This window comes from Mya arenaria, chromosome 8 (genome assembly GCF_026914265.1).
Source record: "Mya arenaria isolate MELC-2E11 chromosome 8, ASM2691426v1".
Classification (NCBI taxonomy): Eukaryota; Metazoa; Mollusca; class Bivalvia; order Myida; family Myidae; genus Mya; species Mya arenaria.
In genome coordinates this window covers 37,242,863-37,257,502 of record NC_069129.1, presented here as the reverse complement: position 1 = coordinate 37,257,502, position 14,640 = coordinate 37,242,863, and the positions used below count along the sequence as shown (strand labels likewise).

General features: G+C 34.1%; 1 protein-coding gene across 2 annotated transcripts in view; it reads right to left on the bottom strand.

The window, feature by feature from the left end:
* LOC128243278 (AFG3-like protein 2) overlaps positions 1-14,640 on the bottom strand; it is a 93,820-nt gene that overhangs the window by 19,481 nt on the left and 59,699 nt on the right. For both annotated transcript variants that reach the window (XM_052960934.1, XM_052960933.1), the window contains one exon: positions 899-1,009. In XM_052960934.1, coding sequence (XP_052816894.1) covers positions 899-1,009 — 111 coding nt within the window. The remainder of the gene's footprint in view (positions 1-898; positions 1,010-14,640) is intronic.

The window sequence follows — 14,640 nt, the reverse complement described above, 5'->3', positions numbered from 1 at the left end:
AGACGATGATTGTTTAGTGACAAAATTATTTTTCGTAAAAATATCGATGATACAAAGCAAAATATGTTTATTTGTTTCATCTTATAATAATTATGGGAAGCAGGTTATATAGGGACTGAATTTACCATTTGTGACAATTTGCAAATGGATGGCACTGAAATGAGCTTTCTTTCTAACCTGTCAAGAATGAAATATAAAAAAAAGCAAAAACCTTATATTGTACGTGTTTGTTCAACATGTCAACACCTTCAGCAAAGTATGAAGAACATGGCAAAGTACGAAAAAACAAGAATATTATCTATTTAAACAGTTGTACACTGCTTAAAGGCAGTGTGAGTTTTTCATACCACTGACAAAAAATATTTCGACACTACACATCTATGCTTATTTACATGCATGTTTAATTTTTGTTTTATACAAAATGATATTGAAAAATAAAATCGCACAATAGTGAAACTTTTAAATAATTAACGTTTTTCAACACACCCTATCCTGATCTTCATCTGCCGTTTTAACTCGGTTAAACTTAATCAAATTGTTCTGAGTTACATCAATTTCTAAAAAACATAACAGACTAGTTTTTCCTCATTTATTTCTCTGAAAAGCCCAATTCAGCCTAAAATCAACTTCTGAAAAAAATGTCAAAAGCTTGTTACTGTTTGTAAGTCGCAGGCATTTTTTTTACCGAAATCTAAGGGAAAAAAGTGCGTCTTATAACCAGTCATTTATGGTAAATTAGGTCAAATTTTAACAATTCAAGGGCCATAATTCTGAAGTTATTATTAACACCAGTAGAGATATTATGCCAATGAGCATTGTGACTAAGTTTGGTAAAGTTTGGATAACAAATGTTCAAGGTTGAAACACATGTCATTTATTAAGCAATACAGTAACATACCAGCAATCACTCTCTCTGTTGCCTTGTCAAAGTCCAAGATCTCAATTGTCTTCTTTCCATCGCGGGCGGCTATCAGTGCGGCTTCATTACACACGTTCATAATGTCAGCTCCTATACACAATATGAGAAAAGTAATTGACAACAAGAGCTGTCATAAGCTGTCCTTTATCCCAAGTTGGGTAAAGATATGTCAACCCTAACTAAAGTTATTCAGTTTCAACCGTTTTTCTATTTTTAGTAACAGTGACCTTGACCTTGACTTTAGGGACCCCAAACAAGATCCCATGAAAGGTATCCATAAACTTTTCCTTTATACCAAGTTGGGTCAACATATGTCAATCCTAACTAAACTTATTCAGTTTCAACCGCTTTCTTTATTTTCAGTAACAGTGACCTTGACCTTGACTCTAGGGACCCCAAATGCAATCCCATGAAAGGTTTCCATAAACTCTTCTTATAGACCATGTTTGGTCAATACATGTGAACCCTGACTAAAGTTATTCAGATTCAACCATACATCTATTTTTGGTAACAGTGACCTTGACCATAGGGACCCCAAATGCAATCCCATGAAAGGTCTCCATAAACACTTCCTTTCTACCAAGTTTGGTCAAGATATGTGAACCTTGACTAAAGTTATTCAGTTTCAACCATTCTTCTATTTTTAGTAACAGTGACCTTGACCATAGGGACCCCAAACACAATCCCATGAAAGGTCTCCATAAACCCTTCCTATAGATTAAGTTTGGTCAAGATATGTCAACCCTTACTGAAGTTATTCAGTTTCATAGGTGAGTTTGACGCCGCCCGTACCAAGCTTGGTCAAGATATGTGAACCATGACAAAAGTTATTTAGTTTCAACTGTTTTTTTTATTTTAAGTAACAGTGACCCTAGGGACCCCAAATGCAATCCCATGATAGGTACCCATAAATTCTTCCTTTATACCAAGTTTGGCCAAGATATGTCAACCCTAACTAAAGTTATTCAGTTTCAACTGTTTTTCTATTTTTAGTAACTGTGCCCTTGACCTTGCAGGGTTCTCAAAATGAACCGGCCACTGGCCTATTTGACCGGTTTAAACCAGAAATCGGCCGGTTAGAATTGTTTAAAACCATAAGGTCACATTCTTTTCTGACATATTTAATACTGATTATCTATTCTTACTTTGGCGTAAGTAAGAGTCTTCAGGTTCGAAATCATATTGGTAAGAATTCTCCGTAATTCGCGCATGCGCAGTTACGGTTTCCTGTTAGAAGAAAACATTGCCGATGTCAAAAAAAGAACATAGATGACTTTTTTTTGGCCACAAACAGCCATCCGTAAGTATGAATAATTCAATACCATTGAGTATTCATCCATTTATTATAGACCTGTTGCATAAAAGTGTGATATTTCTCGTTTTAGTTTATATATTTGATTGATTCTTATTTTGATTTGTTGGCAGGACACTTCAGGAAAAGAAAATGGTTAAAAAAATCGGTCTGATATGTGTTCTTTTTTCTATTTTCAATCCAAAACGGCTTAGTCAGTGAAAATTATAATCCCCTGACACCCCAATAAAAGTTGCAAAATTACAACCATCAGATTAACACGACCACCTGCTAAAAATAAATGTTTCGCTACGATGAACACTCGATATCTTCGATGCTGTGATGGCAGATGGGTGTAATCGGTCCAAACACTTGGTAGATCACATTTTGCTGACTGCATAATGCAAATATTTCAGATATTGTTTGCCAAGTTAATTTTTTAAAATAAAACTTACTTCTTACTTATGATTAGGCTTTGCATATACACAGGGTAAATGGCAGGTTTTAGACACATTTCATTAATCCTAACAATAATTAATCCGCAATAATCAATTGTTATTTATTTCGCCTAATGCAAGTCCCATCCCATCACAAACACCTGCGAAAGGATAACTAAATAACACATGTATTGCAATGTGTCGTGTATGTCGGCTGCAGATCAAGCGATACACTTTGTGACGTCAGAGCACAAACACATCACATTTTTCCGTTTGATATGCAGCCGACATATACGACACATTTCAATACATGTGTTAATAAGTTAAACTTAACATTAAAGTCGCATGGAAATGTATTGTGTTTAAATCGGTCAGTCATCCCATTTTACTCTAGGCTAGTTAACCATCTACTGTGTTTACCGGGTCTGCGTCTAGACTTGTTAGATTATCAGAAAAATTATAGTCAATAATCGTGGTGTAAGAAACTTCAAATCACAGCCGAAATGTTTGAATTCACTGCAAAATTTTAATATGAATGAATTTTTAGGATTTGCAAAATAGGTATGTATGTCCGAATTAAAAGTGTTTTTTTTATTTATTTTAATTTCATTTTATTATTATTATTTATTTATTATCATTTTTTTATTTTTTATTTTTTTGGGGGGTTAGATTGATGTTTCAAGCCCTGAAACTTTGGCAGTAATTCCTCTATGATAAGTGCCAGCATCACTTCCTGATTTGTATTGTCCACAGAGTTTTGAGCATTTCAGTTTGTGTTATAATTTGCACTTGTGCTGGGTTGATTTCAAGACTACTCTTTGTCTGCATTCACAGATGAAAATATTGTGTGTATGAGGACTGTGGAGAAGTAGTGTATAATGCAGTTTACAGTTAACTATTGATTTTTAGCACAAATTAGCATCAGGTCAAATAAATGCAAATGATCTAACTTTTGCTTGTTATAAGTGTAGAGATTTAACATGATAATAGTACATGGCAAATTAAAAACAAAGTAGTCTTGTAAATTTATCAGTGTTAATGTAAATTTAGTATATTGAAAACCCTTTAAATCCCTGAAGTTTGATTTATTAATTATCCATTATTCAATATTTAGAAGAACAACAAGATAACTGTTGGCGAGTATCTAATGCTCCCAGATGTCTCTGCTGTCCAAGGCTGGTCAAGTGAAGTGGTTGAAGAGTCTGCTCAAGATCACCTTAGCAGAGGAATGGACTTTCTGCCTCTATGGTCGACTCTTTTTTGCATGTTCCAAAGACATTATAAAAAAGTCCGTAAACGATTGGGTTTTGTGCCAAATCCAGGAAGAAGATTATAAAACCATCAACACCTTCACCTGCCAGCAACATCTTCAGCTGCCTCCATCTCATTTCAGAGGATGTTGAAATCCAGACTGATCCTGAAGAACGTGTGTCCAGGTCAATGGTGAAGTCAGTTCTAAAAGAAATGCTGATGGAAACAAATGGGGGGATGGGGGGTATACAGTGATGATACAGACACTGACAGTGACTTGTCAAGGTCTTTTTCTGAATGTATGCTAGGCCAGAGTTTTTATATCTTTAGATTTACGGGAGCGCTGTACCTAAATATTTCAAAACCCAAATAAAAATAAAATAAAATTTCCTAGTTTTATTTTTATTTTTTCCGACGAACGTTGCTCCAATGTTACGAAGAAAATAAAATTAGTGTTCTATAACCCATATCTCAGAAGCAACTGAGTGTACTAATTGTCATTCATTATCGGTCTTTTTACTATAATAATATGTAAACCAGTCGGAAATACGCGGGAAACAGAAAAGGTACCCGTAACCATAACAACGTCCTGTCAAAAGTGAAAGTAGCGAGTCAATGTCATAACACTTATTTCTCGCAATTTCTGCAGCTATATAGAAAGGTTTTACTATCAAGACGTTCCAATGTTTATGTTACTTTATTTAAATCAAAACGTCAATAACTTAAGGCGTGTATATTGTGTTTTTTTGTAGATCTAGTATGTTGTTCGCGATTTGTGGAATGATTAGGTAACTTCCGGTTAAAATAAGGAGACAGAAATTCATGGGTTGTGTTTGTCAATACAAAAGTGGTTGGCGCACATCGTATATTAAAAAGGATGAATTGGATTACAGCTCAAATATGCAAAGCTTCTGACAAACACAAACTGCGAAATGATATCGTGTTCATCATAGTCAAAATGGATATTTATTTCTGAATTTGACTCTGAGGAGCATTGAACACACTGCCTCACGGTCACATATTTGAAGCGAAAAACACAAGGTATCTTCTTACGTCTGTAGTTGTTAATTTGTTTAATAATGAATTAGAATTTTAATCGTTATAAAATACTGAAAATGAGCCAATAATAACATTGTTTGTTTCTGACAAGACAGAAAAAAATGGAAGATAAGATGTGTAAATGCATAGATGGGTGCTTTTCAAAATAATGAGGCTTTTTCTTTTATCTCTTCTAACTTCTATTCCTTTCACTTTTGGAAAGTGTATTCGTGCAAATTATGGGCCAATAATATGTGTTAACATACTTCTTAAGTTTCAAATGGATGACTCAATCGGCAAAAAAGTTATGTAAGAATATGTTGCTAAATTTGTCCCCTGTGCACCCAAAAAAGCGTGGCATTTTACATGAAGACCTTTATTCAAATGTGTTTTATTTTTTTAAACTGAATAAAATAGTATTTTGGTATTGTTTTTTATGTAACTTAACCCTTTTTCATTTTAAAAAACATACTTCAAAAAATAAAATATGTATTATTTTAACCAAATTTTAATGTCAAATGACGGACCCCCATTCATTTAAAAAAGAAGATAGAATATTCAATTCACATTGGGAACACTACCAATCCATTAAAGCACTATTTATTTTAAATTATCATGTTATTTTACTAACTTTGACCTGCCAGCTTTGAATAAATAACATGTTTTATAATTTCATACATTATTTTGTCCCTGTGCACCTTTTCGGTTGTTAGTTGTCAGATTTCTATAATTTGTTCAATAAAATGATATTCTGCTGTATTTCCCAGTAAAAGGAAGTGACAACGGATGCAAAGACAGTTTTCAGCCTCTCACATACATCAAAGCATCTGCATGGTTTAAAGCAATGTCCCCTGTGCACCCTGTTTTAACAGATTTCAATAATATGTCATAACTGATCAGTATGGTGCTATTTCCACATTCTGAGAAGTGTGTATGTTATATTTAGGCATCACTTGATAGCAATTGGATGTTTAGTGTGTTATAAATACTGTTTTCTATTATTTAATTATAAAGCCATTAAATGTTTACTTTTAAAGGTTTATTTAATTAATTTAAATATAATTTCAATATTGAGGACCATATTTTGTTTTAATCTTCTATTTTGATTTTATCCTCACAATTAAAAACATCAAATCAAATTTAAATGATTCATGTAATGCTTTTATATATGCAAGGTATTATATGCATCAATTCGGTGCACAGGGGACAATTTTTGGACTGGGGCACTCGTGGCCTAGTTCATAGCCATAACCGCGATGTCTGCATTTTCAAGCCGCATCTGAGGGTTCACTGACGTAATGTATTCATACGCTGTATTATGATTGGATTGCCGTTAGCGAATTTGAATAATCAAAGCAGTACCAGAACTGATTACAATCACAACATCCAATAAAAATAGTTCTCCTAACAATTCAAGCTAACTGTATGTTCTTTTAATGAAGCACAATAAATGCATACGTAGCGAGTGAGTTAATCGGGTTAACCACATGAATGTTCTTGCATACGGTCAGATTATATGCAATAAGAATATGAACATATTGGAAAAGTACGCATCAAGGTTTTTCCGTTCAATGCTCTGTATTGATATACTGGTACCCTCTTTCGCTTTTATCCGAAAAGAAATTAGTATCAGCTAACCGTGGTGCCCGTCGCGCAATCGAAATGTCTTGTGAATTCATATCTATTAAAAGCGAATAAAGCGTGCGGTCTAAGTAGAAAACAACCAGGAAAGTTGGTTTAAAAAAAGTAGTGTTATCCTTTGTATACAATGTTGGTATTCCGAAGTCGGTCCCTGATCTTTTTTTCGACATAATTTGCATGTTTCCGTGATTTTTTCTTTTCGATACAAAGTTTTTTTTAACTAATCATCGCATGGCACTTAGCATTTTTTTTAAATACAACATGATTTTTGGTATTTATTGTTCAAATACTATTAATGTTAACTAAAAACCATATGCCGCGTACCTGTATAACTTTATATTTTTGAGGAAAAGTAAATCAGGGTACCAGTCTACTTATTGACCTCAAAATTTACTCTGATCAGAGCGGCCGAATGATTCAGACATGTATGTTATCACTACTTCCGGATGCTGATGATGTGAATTTCATAGTGTTTTATTGAGGAAATTTATCAATAAAGCCGTCATTGAATGCTTACCACCATCAAACGGATTTATTTTCATCTTACCGAGGGTAGCATTTTTAATTTGACACGTTAATTTTCAAGCAATACAAGTTCGTTTGAAAAACTCATGTGATTTCAATTTTGCAAAATGGAGATAAAAAAATATCAAATATGCGCATACTTATTTATGAAGTTTCATTCTAAATGAAGCCAAATATATGGATATGTGCACAGCATCTGTGAATAAGATGATTGTTTACCTATGTGCATAGAAAAGTCTTGGAGCCACTCTCAGTGTAAGTACATGACATTGTGATAAACCATCGCCATGGCATTGATAAAACAATCTTGCATGCTCAATTTTGATTTCCTCTCTTACATAATGCACCAGTCAATTGTTACCACGGCCCCCTCGAGGATATACCAGGGAAAAGGGCTGTGTTTTTACCTTTCAGGTGCCCTCGTAGCTAAAGAACTTCAGCGAACACATTATATATTACCTTTTTGGACGTGTTGTAAACATCAAAAAAATAAATATCAATATTACAGTTATGGAAGCCAGAACTAGTGTCCTCGCAATGCTGGGTGATTGCGGTGGTTGGGGGGGGGGGGGGGGGGGGGGGGGCGTGGTTACAATTGTCTGGGGCATACTTTACAAGTTCTTTTTCTGAAGACGCTTTGTGCTCACTTTTTGTTTTCTAGCCAAGAATGAAAATCAAAAATCAGTCAGAGATACAGTATGGTGATGCATTGTTGTTGATAGATCAATATAAATTTGTGAAGTATTTGAGGGAAAGGTATTTGGTTAAATAATTTACAAGTGTAACTTTTGAGTTTTATTTAACAATGCAGTGCCGAAAATTGTGGAGATATAATTGAATTTGTATTAATTAATCAGTTGACTTGTGGCGTTTAGGGAACAAAATCAAAATATTCAATAAAGATCCCTTATGTTGTGGAATAGTAAAGTAATGAAGATTTAATCTCACAACAGTCTTTCTCAAATGCTGTCAAGGCTTTTTTATGCTTAGGAATATCTAACCTCGTGATGTCAGACCAGAAATCATCTTGGCATGAGCTTGGATCACTATGTATCATTATCCACCAGTCAATAATTATTGTAACCACGGCTCTCACATCCGGGGGTATACCGGGGATAGCCGGCGAAATGGGCCATGTTTTTACCTTTCAGGTGGCCCCGCAGTGCCTGGTCTTCCCGGAAAATACAGTGTGGATGGGGCTTAACCTAATGTCCCTTGGGTGCGGGGCATTTGGTGGGGACTTTACCATCAGATTATCTCCGCAGGTCGGGGACTTTAGCTGGGTTTGGCTGGACCGAAAGTAAAAGTCCCTGCTATACCGGGACCGGGGGGCGGGGGGCATGGTTACAATTGACTGATGCATTAGCTTGTGTATTCAGATAAAGTTAAGAATAAATATTTATTTATATAACTTATACTTTGTAATCTAATTCAAAGATTTGAAAAAGGTATCCTTTATCAATAAATGCAAATATACATTAATGATTGTGCAAATCTTTTTGTATCATCCAAATATGAGTACCTTGCAGGGTGAATGTTATTTGTAAAAATTATACTAGGTGAGCTTTCAAGATTACCTTTCCAATCGCATACACAATGCAGTTTGAAACCTGAATAATTAAAACAAATCTTGGTTGAAGACCATTACTATTAAATATTTGATAAGTCACCGACATTAAAAGGTACAGTTTAAAGGGGCTGTACTAAGTTAATGATGAAAAAGCAAAAGTTTGAAAAAAATTGTAGAAAAATGACATAAACTTGGTATCTATGTGTACAATTTATGCATTGAAACTTACTACTGATGATCCCCATAGTTTACAAATGATTTATTAATAGCAGTTATTTCGTGTTTTTCCATTAAAAAATATTACTAGGTATTGTCGTTCCAAGACAAAAATTTAAAAAGTTGTCAAAATGAGAGTGCAGCTTTAAACTCATAATAAAATGTCAATTAAATGAATCAGAAAATATCATCGCGAAGAGCGAAAAATTAAAAAATAAATAAAAAAGTTTATTTCTTACCAAATTTATCATACAATTATGTGAAGAAATGCTTTTCAATTTCAAACAAAGGTTCCCAGTTATAAATGAAAAGGTTTTGATTGTATCACATGAAAATCTGTCTCAATATTTAACAAATGGCAATGAGATCCAGTGCTTTACTATTAACTTAAATTTAAACGTGGATATATTGTAAAGACAACATTCCTCATAGTAACGTGAAATTATTCGAGGACCAAAAAGAAAACTATTGTATTCATTCCGTAACTTACTATCACAAAAAAACATTTTAGACTAGTAAGAGTAATTCATCATTTGAGCATTTCCAAATGTTGGGTCAGGTCTAAATTTGAACCTCTTGAAGAACATGATAAAATTGTAGTGACATTGACATTGCAGAAGATTGAAAAAGTAAATAACACAGAGAACATTTCTAAAAAAAGAAACACTGTGGATTGAATTGCGGGACAACATACTTGAAGCAGGATCAAACAATTCTGCAAATGTGGCACCGTTTATTATTTTCCCTTTCAAGACCTCGCCTAGACCAAGAACCTATGCTGTATAGGTCCGTGCCTTAAAAAGAATAACATGATGGCCCCATAGCTTCAATGACCGTAAGAAACAGGCCACTTTACTACAACTCGGTCAAAGAAAAAATTGGATAAGCACAAAGAATTGAGAAAATTAAAACAGTCATTTTACTTATAAAAGGTTTTATTTTCTGATTTAACTGATGTTATTTTCAAACTGTATGTGTTAAGCAATAGTCAATTGTAACCACCAGCCCCCCCCCCCCCCCCCCCCCTCCAGGTCTGGGGAATAGCGGGGACTTTCGGTCCAGCCAACCCCGCTGGGCAAATCCACCGCATTCACCCGGCACTGCGGGGACACCTGGAAGGTTAAAACACGGTTCATTTACCCGGCTATCCTCGGACCTGAGGGGAGGGGGTTGGGGGGGGGGGGGGGGGGGGGCGTGGTTACAATTGACTGGTGCATAAATTTATACAGAATTTTTCTAAAACATTTACAAGTCCTATTTTTATCTGTTTTAAACAATTATGATTATATGAAAACTGAGACATTTAAGAATTTAAAAAAATAACTCACGAAAACATGTTCAATGGTTGTACCGTAAGTCGTGTGTTCGTGTATTTTAATATAAGTTTTGCACTCAAAATCCGATTTAGTTATTATTTAACATTAAATTTTGAGTACAAAACAATAAATTACTTAAAACACACATAAATAATTATTGCCTTCGACGCTGTGAAACTCTTATTGTTTACTGAAGACAATAATCCATTGACTATGACACTGATTTTCACTTAAAACTTGTATTTTACATTACAAATACTGAAAGTAACCTGAAACTTAATACCGGAAATGAATAACAATGGTGCGTCCTGCAAAATATTCCTGACAAAAAAGACTGTCAACAAATATCGGCTATTTTGCGGTTACCCAGACCTTATTTTGTCCTGACACGAGGAAAGTTTGCTCGCAAAGAATGTAAAGCATGGAATTACCTTCAAAAAGGCGAGGTCGACGTTGCAGGTTTAAATTCTAAGTAAAAGAATTTCAGAAAATAGAGGAAATTTAGAAGTCAACAAAAAATATAAATATGCGAGGCCAAATAGTATGTGCCGGCGCAAAAAAAGTTTTTTTATTTTTTTTTCGTTTTTCGAATTTTAGGTGCGGCAAATCCGACGAACAAATGATCAATTTGTTGTGGCCTCAGTGATGAGGAATAAATTTTATTCACTGCAGTTGTGTTTTCTAAGTTTATGAAAATAAGAACAATTGAAACAATTCATTAACTACTGTTGATCAGTGCAGATTGTGGGAGGTCATGGTTGATTTCAATGAACCACCAATAAGCCCTGCCAAAATTGGATACTGATTGGTCAGTCAGGTGCTTTTGGTAGGAATGATTAGCATGAATGTTAATTTTAACCATCATTTATGAATGTTTACACAATCATTAAATATTGAAATAACAAGCGGAATGTTAGTTTGAATGATGAAAGCCATGAAATATGTGAAGTATTCAAAAAGAGACCATTTTTTCAGCTTGTGTAAAAAATGAGAAAATTGTTGAGTAAAATTATTTATTGTTTATCAGGAAAATGTTGAAATCTCATGTTTAGGCCTATAGTGATCATACTTGATTGCTATGTTATTGGCACTTATTGCAATATGTTTTATTCATTGCAATATTTATGTAAAACATCAATTATTATGTTGACTTAAGTTTGTAGATAAGAACTAATGGTATAGGTGATGTGAGAATGATCTCATAAGTCTTTAAAACCCCTTTTAGTATTGCGAGTTTTTTGCTCAAGTCTTGTTCAGTTTAGCTTCTGAAGATTTTCAAAGTAACTGCAAAACAAGTCCAGCTGTCTAGAAAGACTATGTCAAACCCTGACCAGATATAATTTCTTGTCTTTTCAAATTACCAACTTGGCAATGGTTTTATCATAACATAGGATATTGGTTTGAACATGTTAGTGTTTTTGTATGTGGAATGAAATATCATAAGTGGCACTAAATTGAACATAATTTATTGTTCTCATTGATATTACACATAGCCCCAAGTACATGTTGATCTAAGATTTAAGGCATGGATGGAGTCAGGGCAAGAAAAATGCATGTTAATACATTGTACTTTCCAACACAAGAACTGTTTGTTTATTCAAGTAAATAAAGCAATCCCAACACCAAGGAACTGCAGTATTGCATAACCAGCTTAATTGACATTATGAGTTGGAGTTCAAATTGCTGCAATTAAAGGGACATCTAGTTTTCAGAATTATTCAAACTCTGATTTAGCAACCTTAATTTAGTTATATGAACTTCTTTTGCGAAATGAAAGCTTTTTTAGATTTACAAGGACGGGTGAAAAGTATTTTCCAAATGTACTGCAACACCTGATACCTGTTGCCTAGGAATCCAACAAATTCTTGGCACTCCAAATGTTACAGTACTATTCAATTTGGAGTGCCTGAAAAGAAAGCTTCTTGATTCTACATTCAACATCTTCTTTCTGTATGACATATTGGACCAGGGAATCATGAACCTACAACCTTTTGCATCTATTGAGATAGGGAGCTATCAGGACAGTGACAGAGGACAATATAAGAATGGCCAACTGCTGCATTTATTGAATTATCTAATGCATACAAATTAAGACGGAGAAAATAATTCTAAATTTTTCCAAACTACTTCCTTAACCCTTTACTTCATAGATACGCAATTTTACTTATCTATCCATAGCTTCATAGATACGGATCTTAACGTTTTATCCATAGCTTCATAGATACGTAATCCTACGTATTCGTAATGTAGGGGCATTTATTTTCATACCTGATGCTTGTTTATTCGCTTTAAATTCATATTCATGAAGTATAAACATCGATAAATACAATGCACTAAAAAAAACACTATGTTACTATTTAAAGAATTTCGGAAAATCGCGAAATAAGGTCACTGGTATCAAAGATGCGTAAAACGTTGACTGCGCAGGTTTGTGGGCATTCCTTTCTCGTTTTCCTCGTGGAAATTTACACAATACTGCAAGTTATAATTAACTACCAATAATACAACTATATTTTATTGATCACGCGCCTGACGTCACAGGTCATGGTTCGAAAACGTGTCAAAATGTCGGCCATGTTGGATAAACAAAAAATCATCTGGCTTGTATAAACAAAGGCCATAAATCATTATATGGGACATATGTGTCACTTCTGTTTCGCTAATCCGGTCATAAAAATGCGCATCTGCTTCTACAAATTGAAAGTAAGTACAAATGTGTTATAAAATAATGACTATCCCTATTGTTAAACTTTGACATGACCCAATTTAACATCGATCAGCTGTTGAAACACGTGTTTTCGAATACACAAGAATGCAATGTAGAGCTAATTTCTGCCCTTGTTAACTTCAGTTTAAAACAACATTCCTGAATAATGTAATTTATATTTCAGTGTCTGTCTGACGAATCGGAACATTCTGACTTCTATTAAAATTAGTTTGAGTACGACGTCGAGATGGCGAATTCGGACCTCGGCGTCACGCACACAAGGATACGAGAAATGAGGATTTTTAAAATCAAACCCAAATGACAATACCTGGACATGCAATAAACGATATAAATTTAGAAAACAACAACATGCAGGCCTCATTTAGTAGCTGAATAATAACTTTATTTGTTCATTGTATTGTTTAATAACCTAAAGTTATACGTACTGCGACTGTTGATCAACTTTTTTTTCTTCTTCTGTTTCATATATATAAATATACCGTGCTTCTTTGTTGTGAATTATTTTTTAATTCTGTCCATCTTTGTTTCAATTCAGGTTGCATTAAATGAATTATAAAAATATGTTGTTTATATAATATTTTGTGTTATGTTTGATAAATAAAAGTGTAATAAAAATTAATTTTCATCAAATTTGACATATTTTTCTATTTATTTATGAATATCATGCGTAAATAATTTAGATAACAAAATAAAATTTATATGACTGGATTGGAAATTTAATTCTCTATAAACTTTACATCGATGACTTATTGATTAAACCAAAAGAAATACTAAGAAAATAGGTTTGTAATACATGAGGGTTAAAATTCCAATAATATCAATAATCTCCTAATGAAGTAGGGGTACTGATATGAACTGATAAGCCATACACTGGCAGCCTGAAATGGCTTAGGTTTACATGAAGTAAAGGGTTAAGCATCTTGTACATGTATGTAGTTGTCTTTTACAATGACTGTTCAAAGTTACAATGGCCCTGTGGGTTAAAGATGCTCTGTCCACGGGGTAACAGGTTTTGTACATAATAGGGTTATAAGTACGGCGTTTTGATCCAGTAGGTTGTATTCGACTCAAGTAGATTTTTGCAGATTCGGACACCACAAGGCACAAGCCGAGTAAAATCAAAATCTACAAAAAACTACCAGAATCAAATATGACATTCCGCCATATCCGGATCAAAACGCAGTTACCACATTTTAGCCTAAAATGTTATAATTATGGGAACTACTTTTATAGTCGCTTAGGTGTTAATCCGATCTGGTCATTGTTTCAGCGGACAAAACTTTAAGAATGAAAATTAACAAAGGGCAATAATTTTAAAACTAAGAAAGCAAGAGTAACAGTTCTTGTGCACTGCACTTGCCCTCCATGAGATCTATCTACATATGAAGTTTCAAGTTGATAACTCTTATATTCTACAAGATATGCCCCGGACAAAACTTTAAGCATGAAAAATAACAAAGGGCAATAACTCTAAAAATATGGAAGCAAGAGTAACAGTTCTTGTGCACTGCACTTGCCCTCAATTAGATCTATGTACATATGAAGTTTCAAGTTGATACCACTAATAGTTTAGGAGATATACCCCGGACAAGCGAAAATGGGATGCGGACGACGCCGACGCCGCCGACAAAAGTAACCCCTATATGTCGTCTTTTCAGGCGACACAAAAAAAGTTGGTCAAAAGTTCAAAGTCAAGGGCATCCTAGGA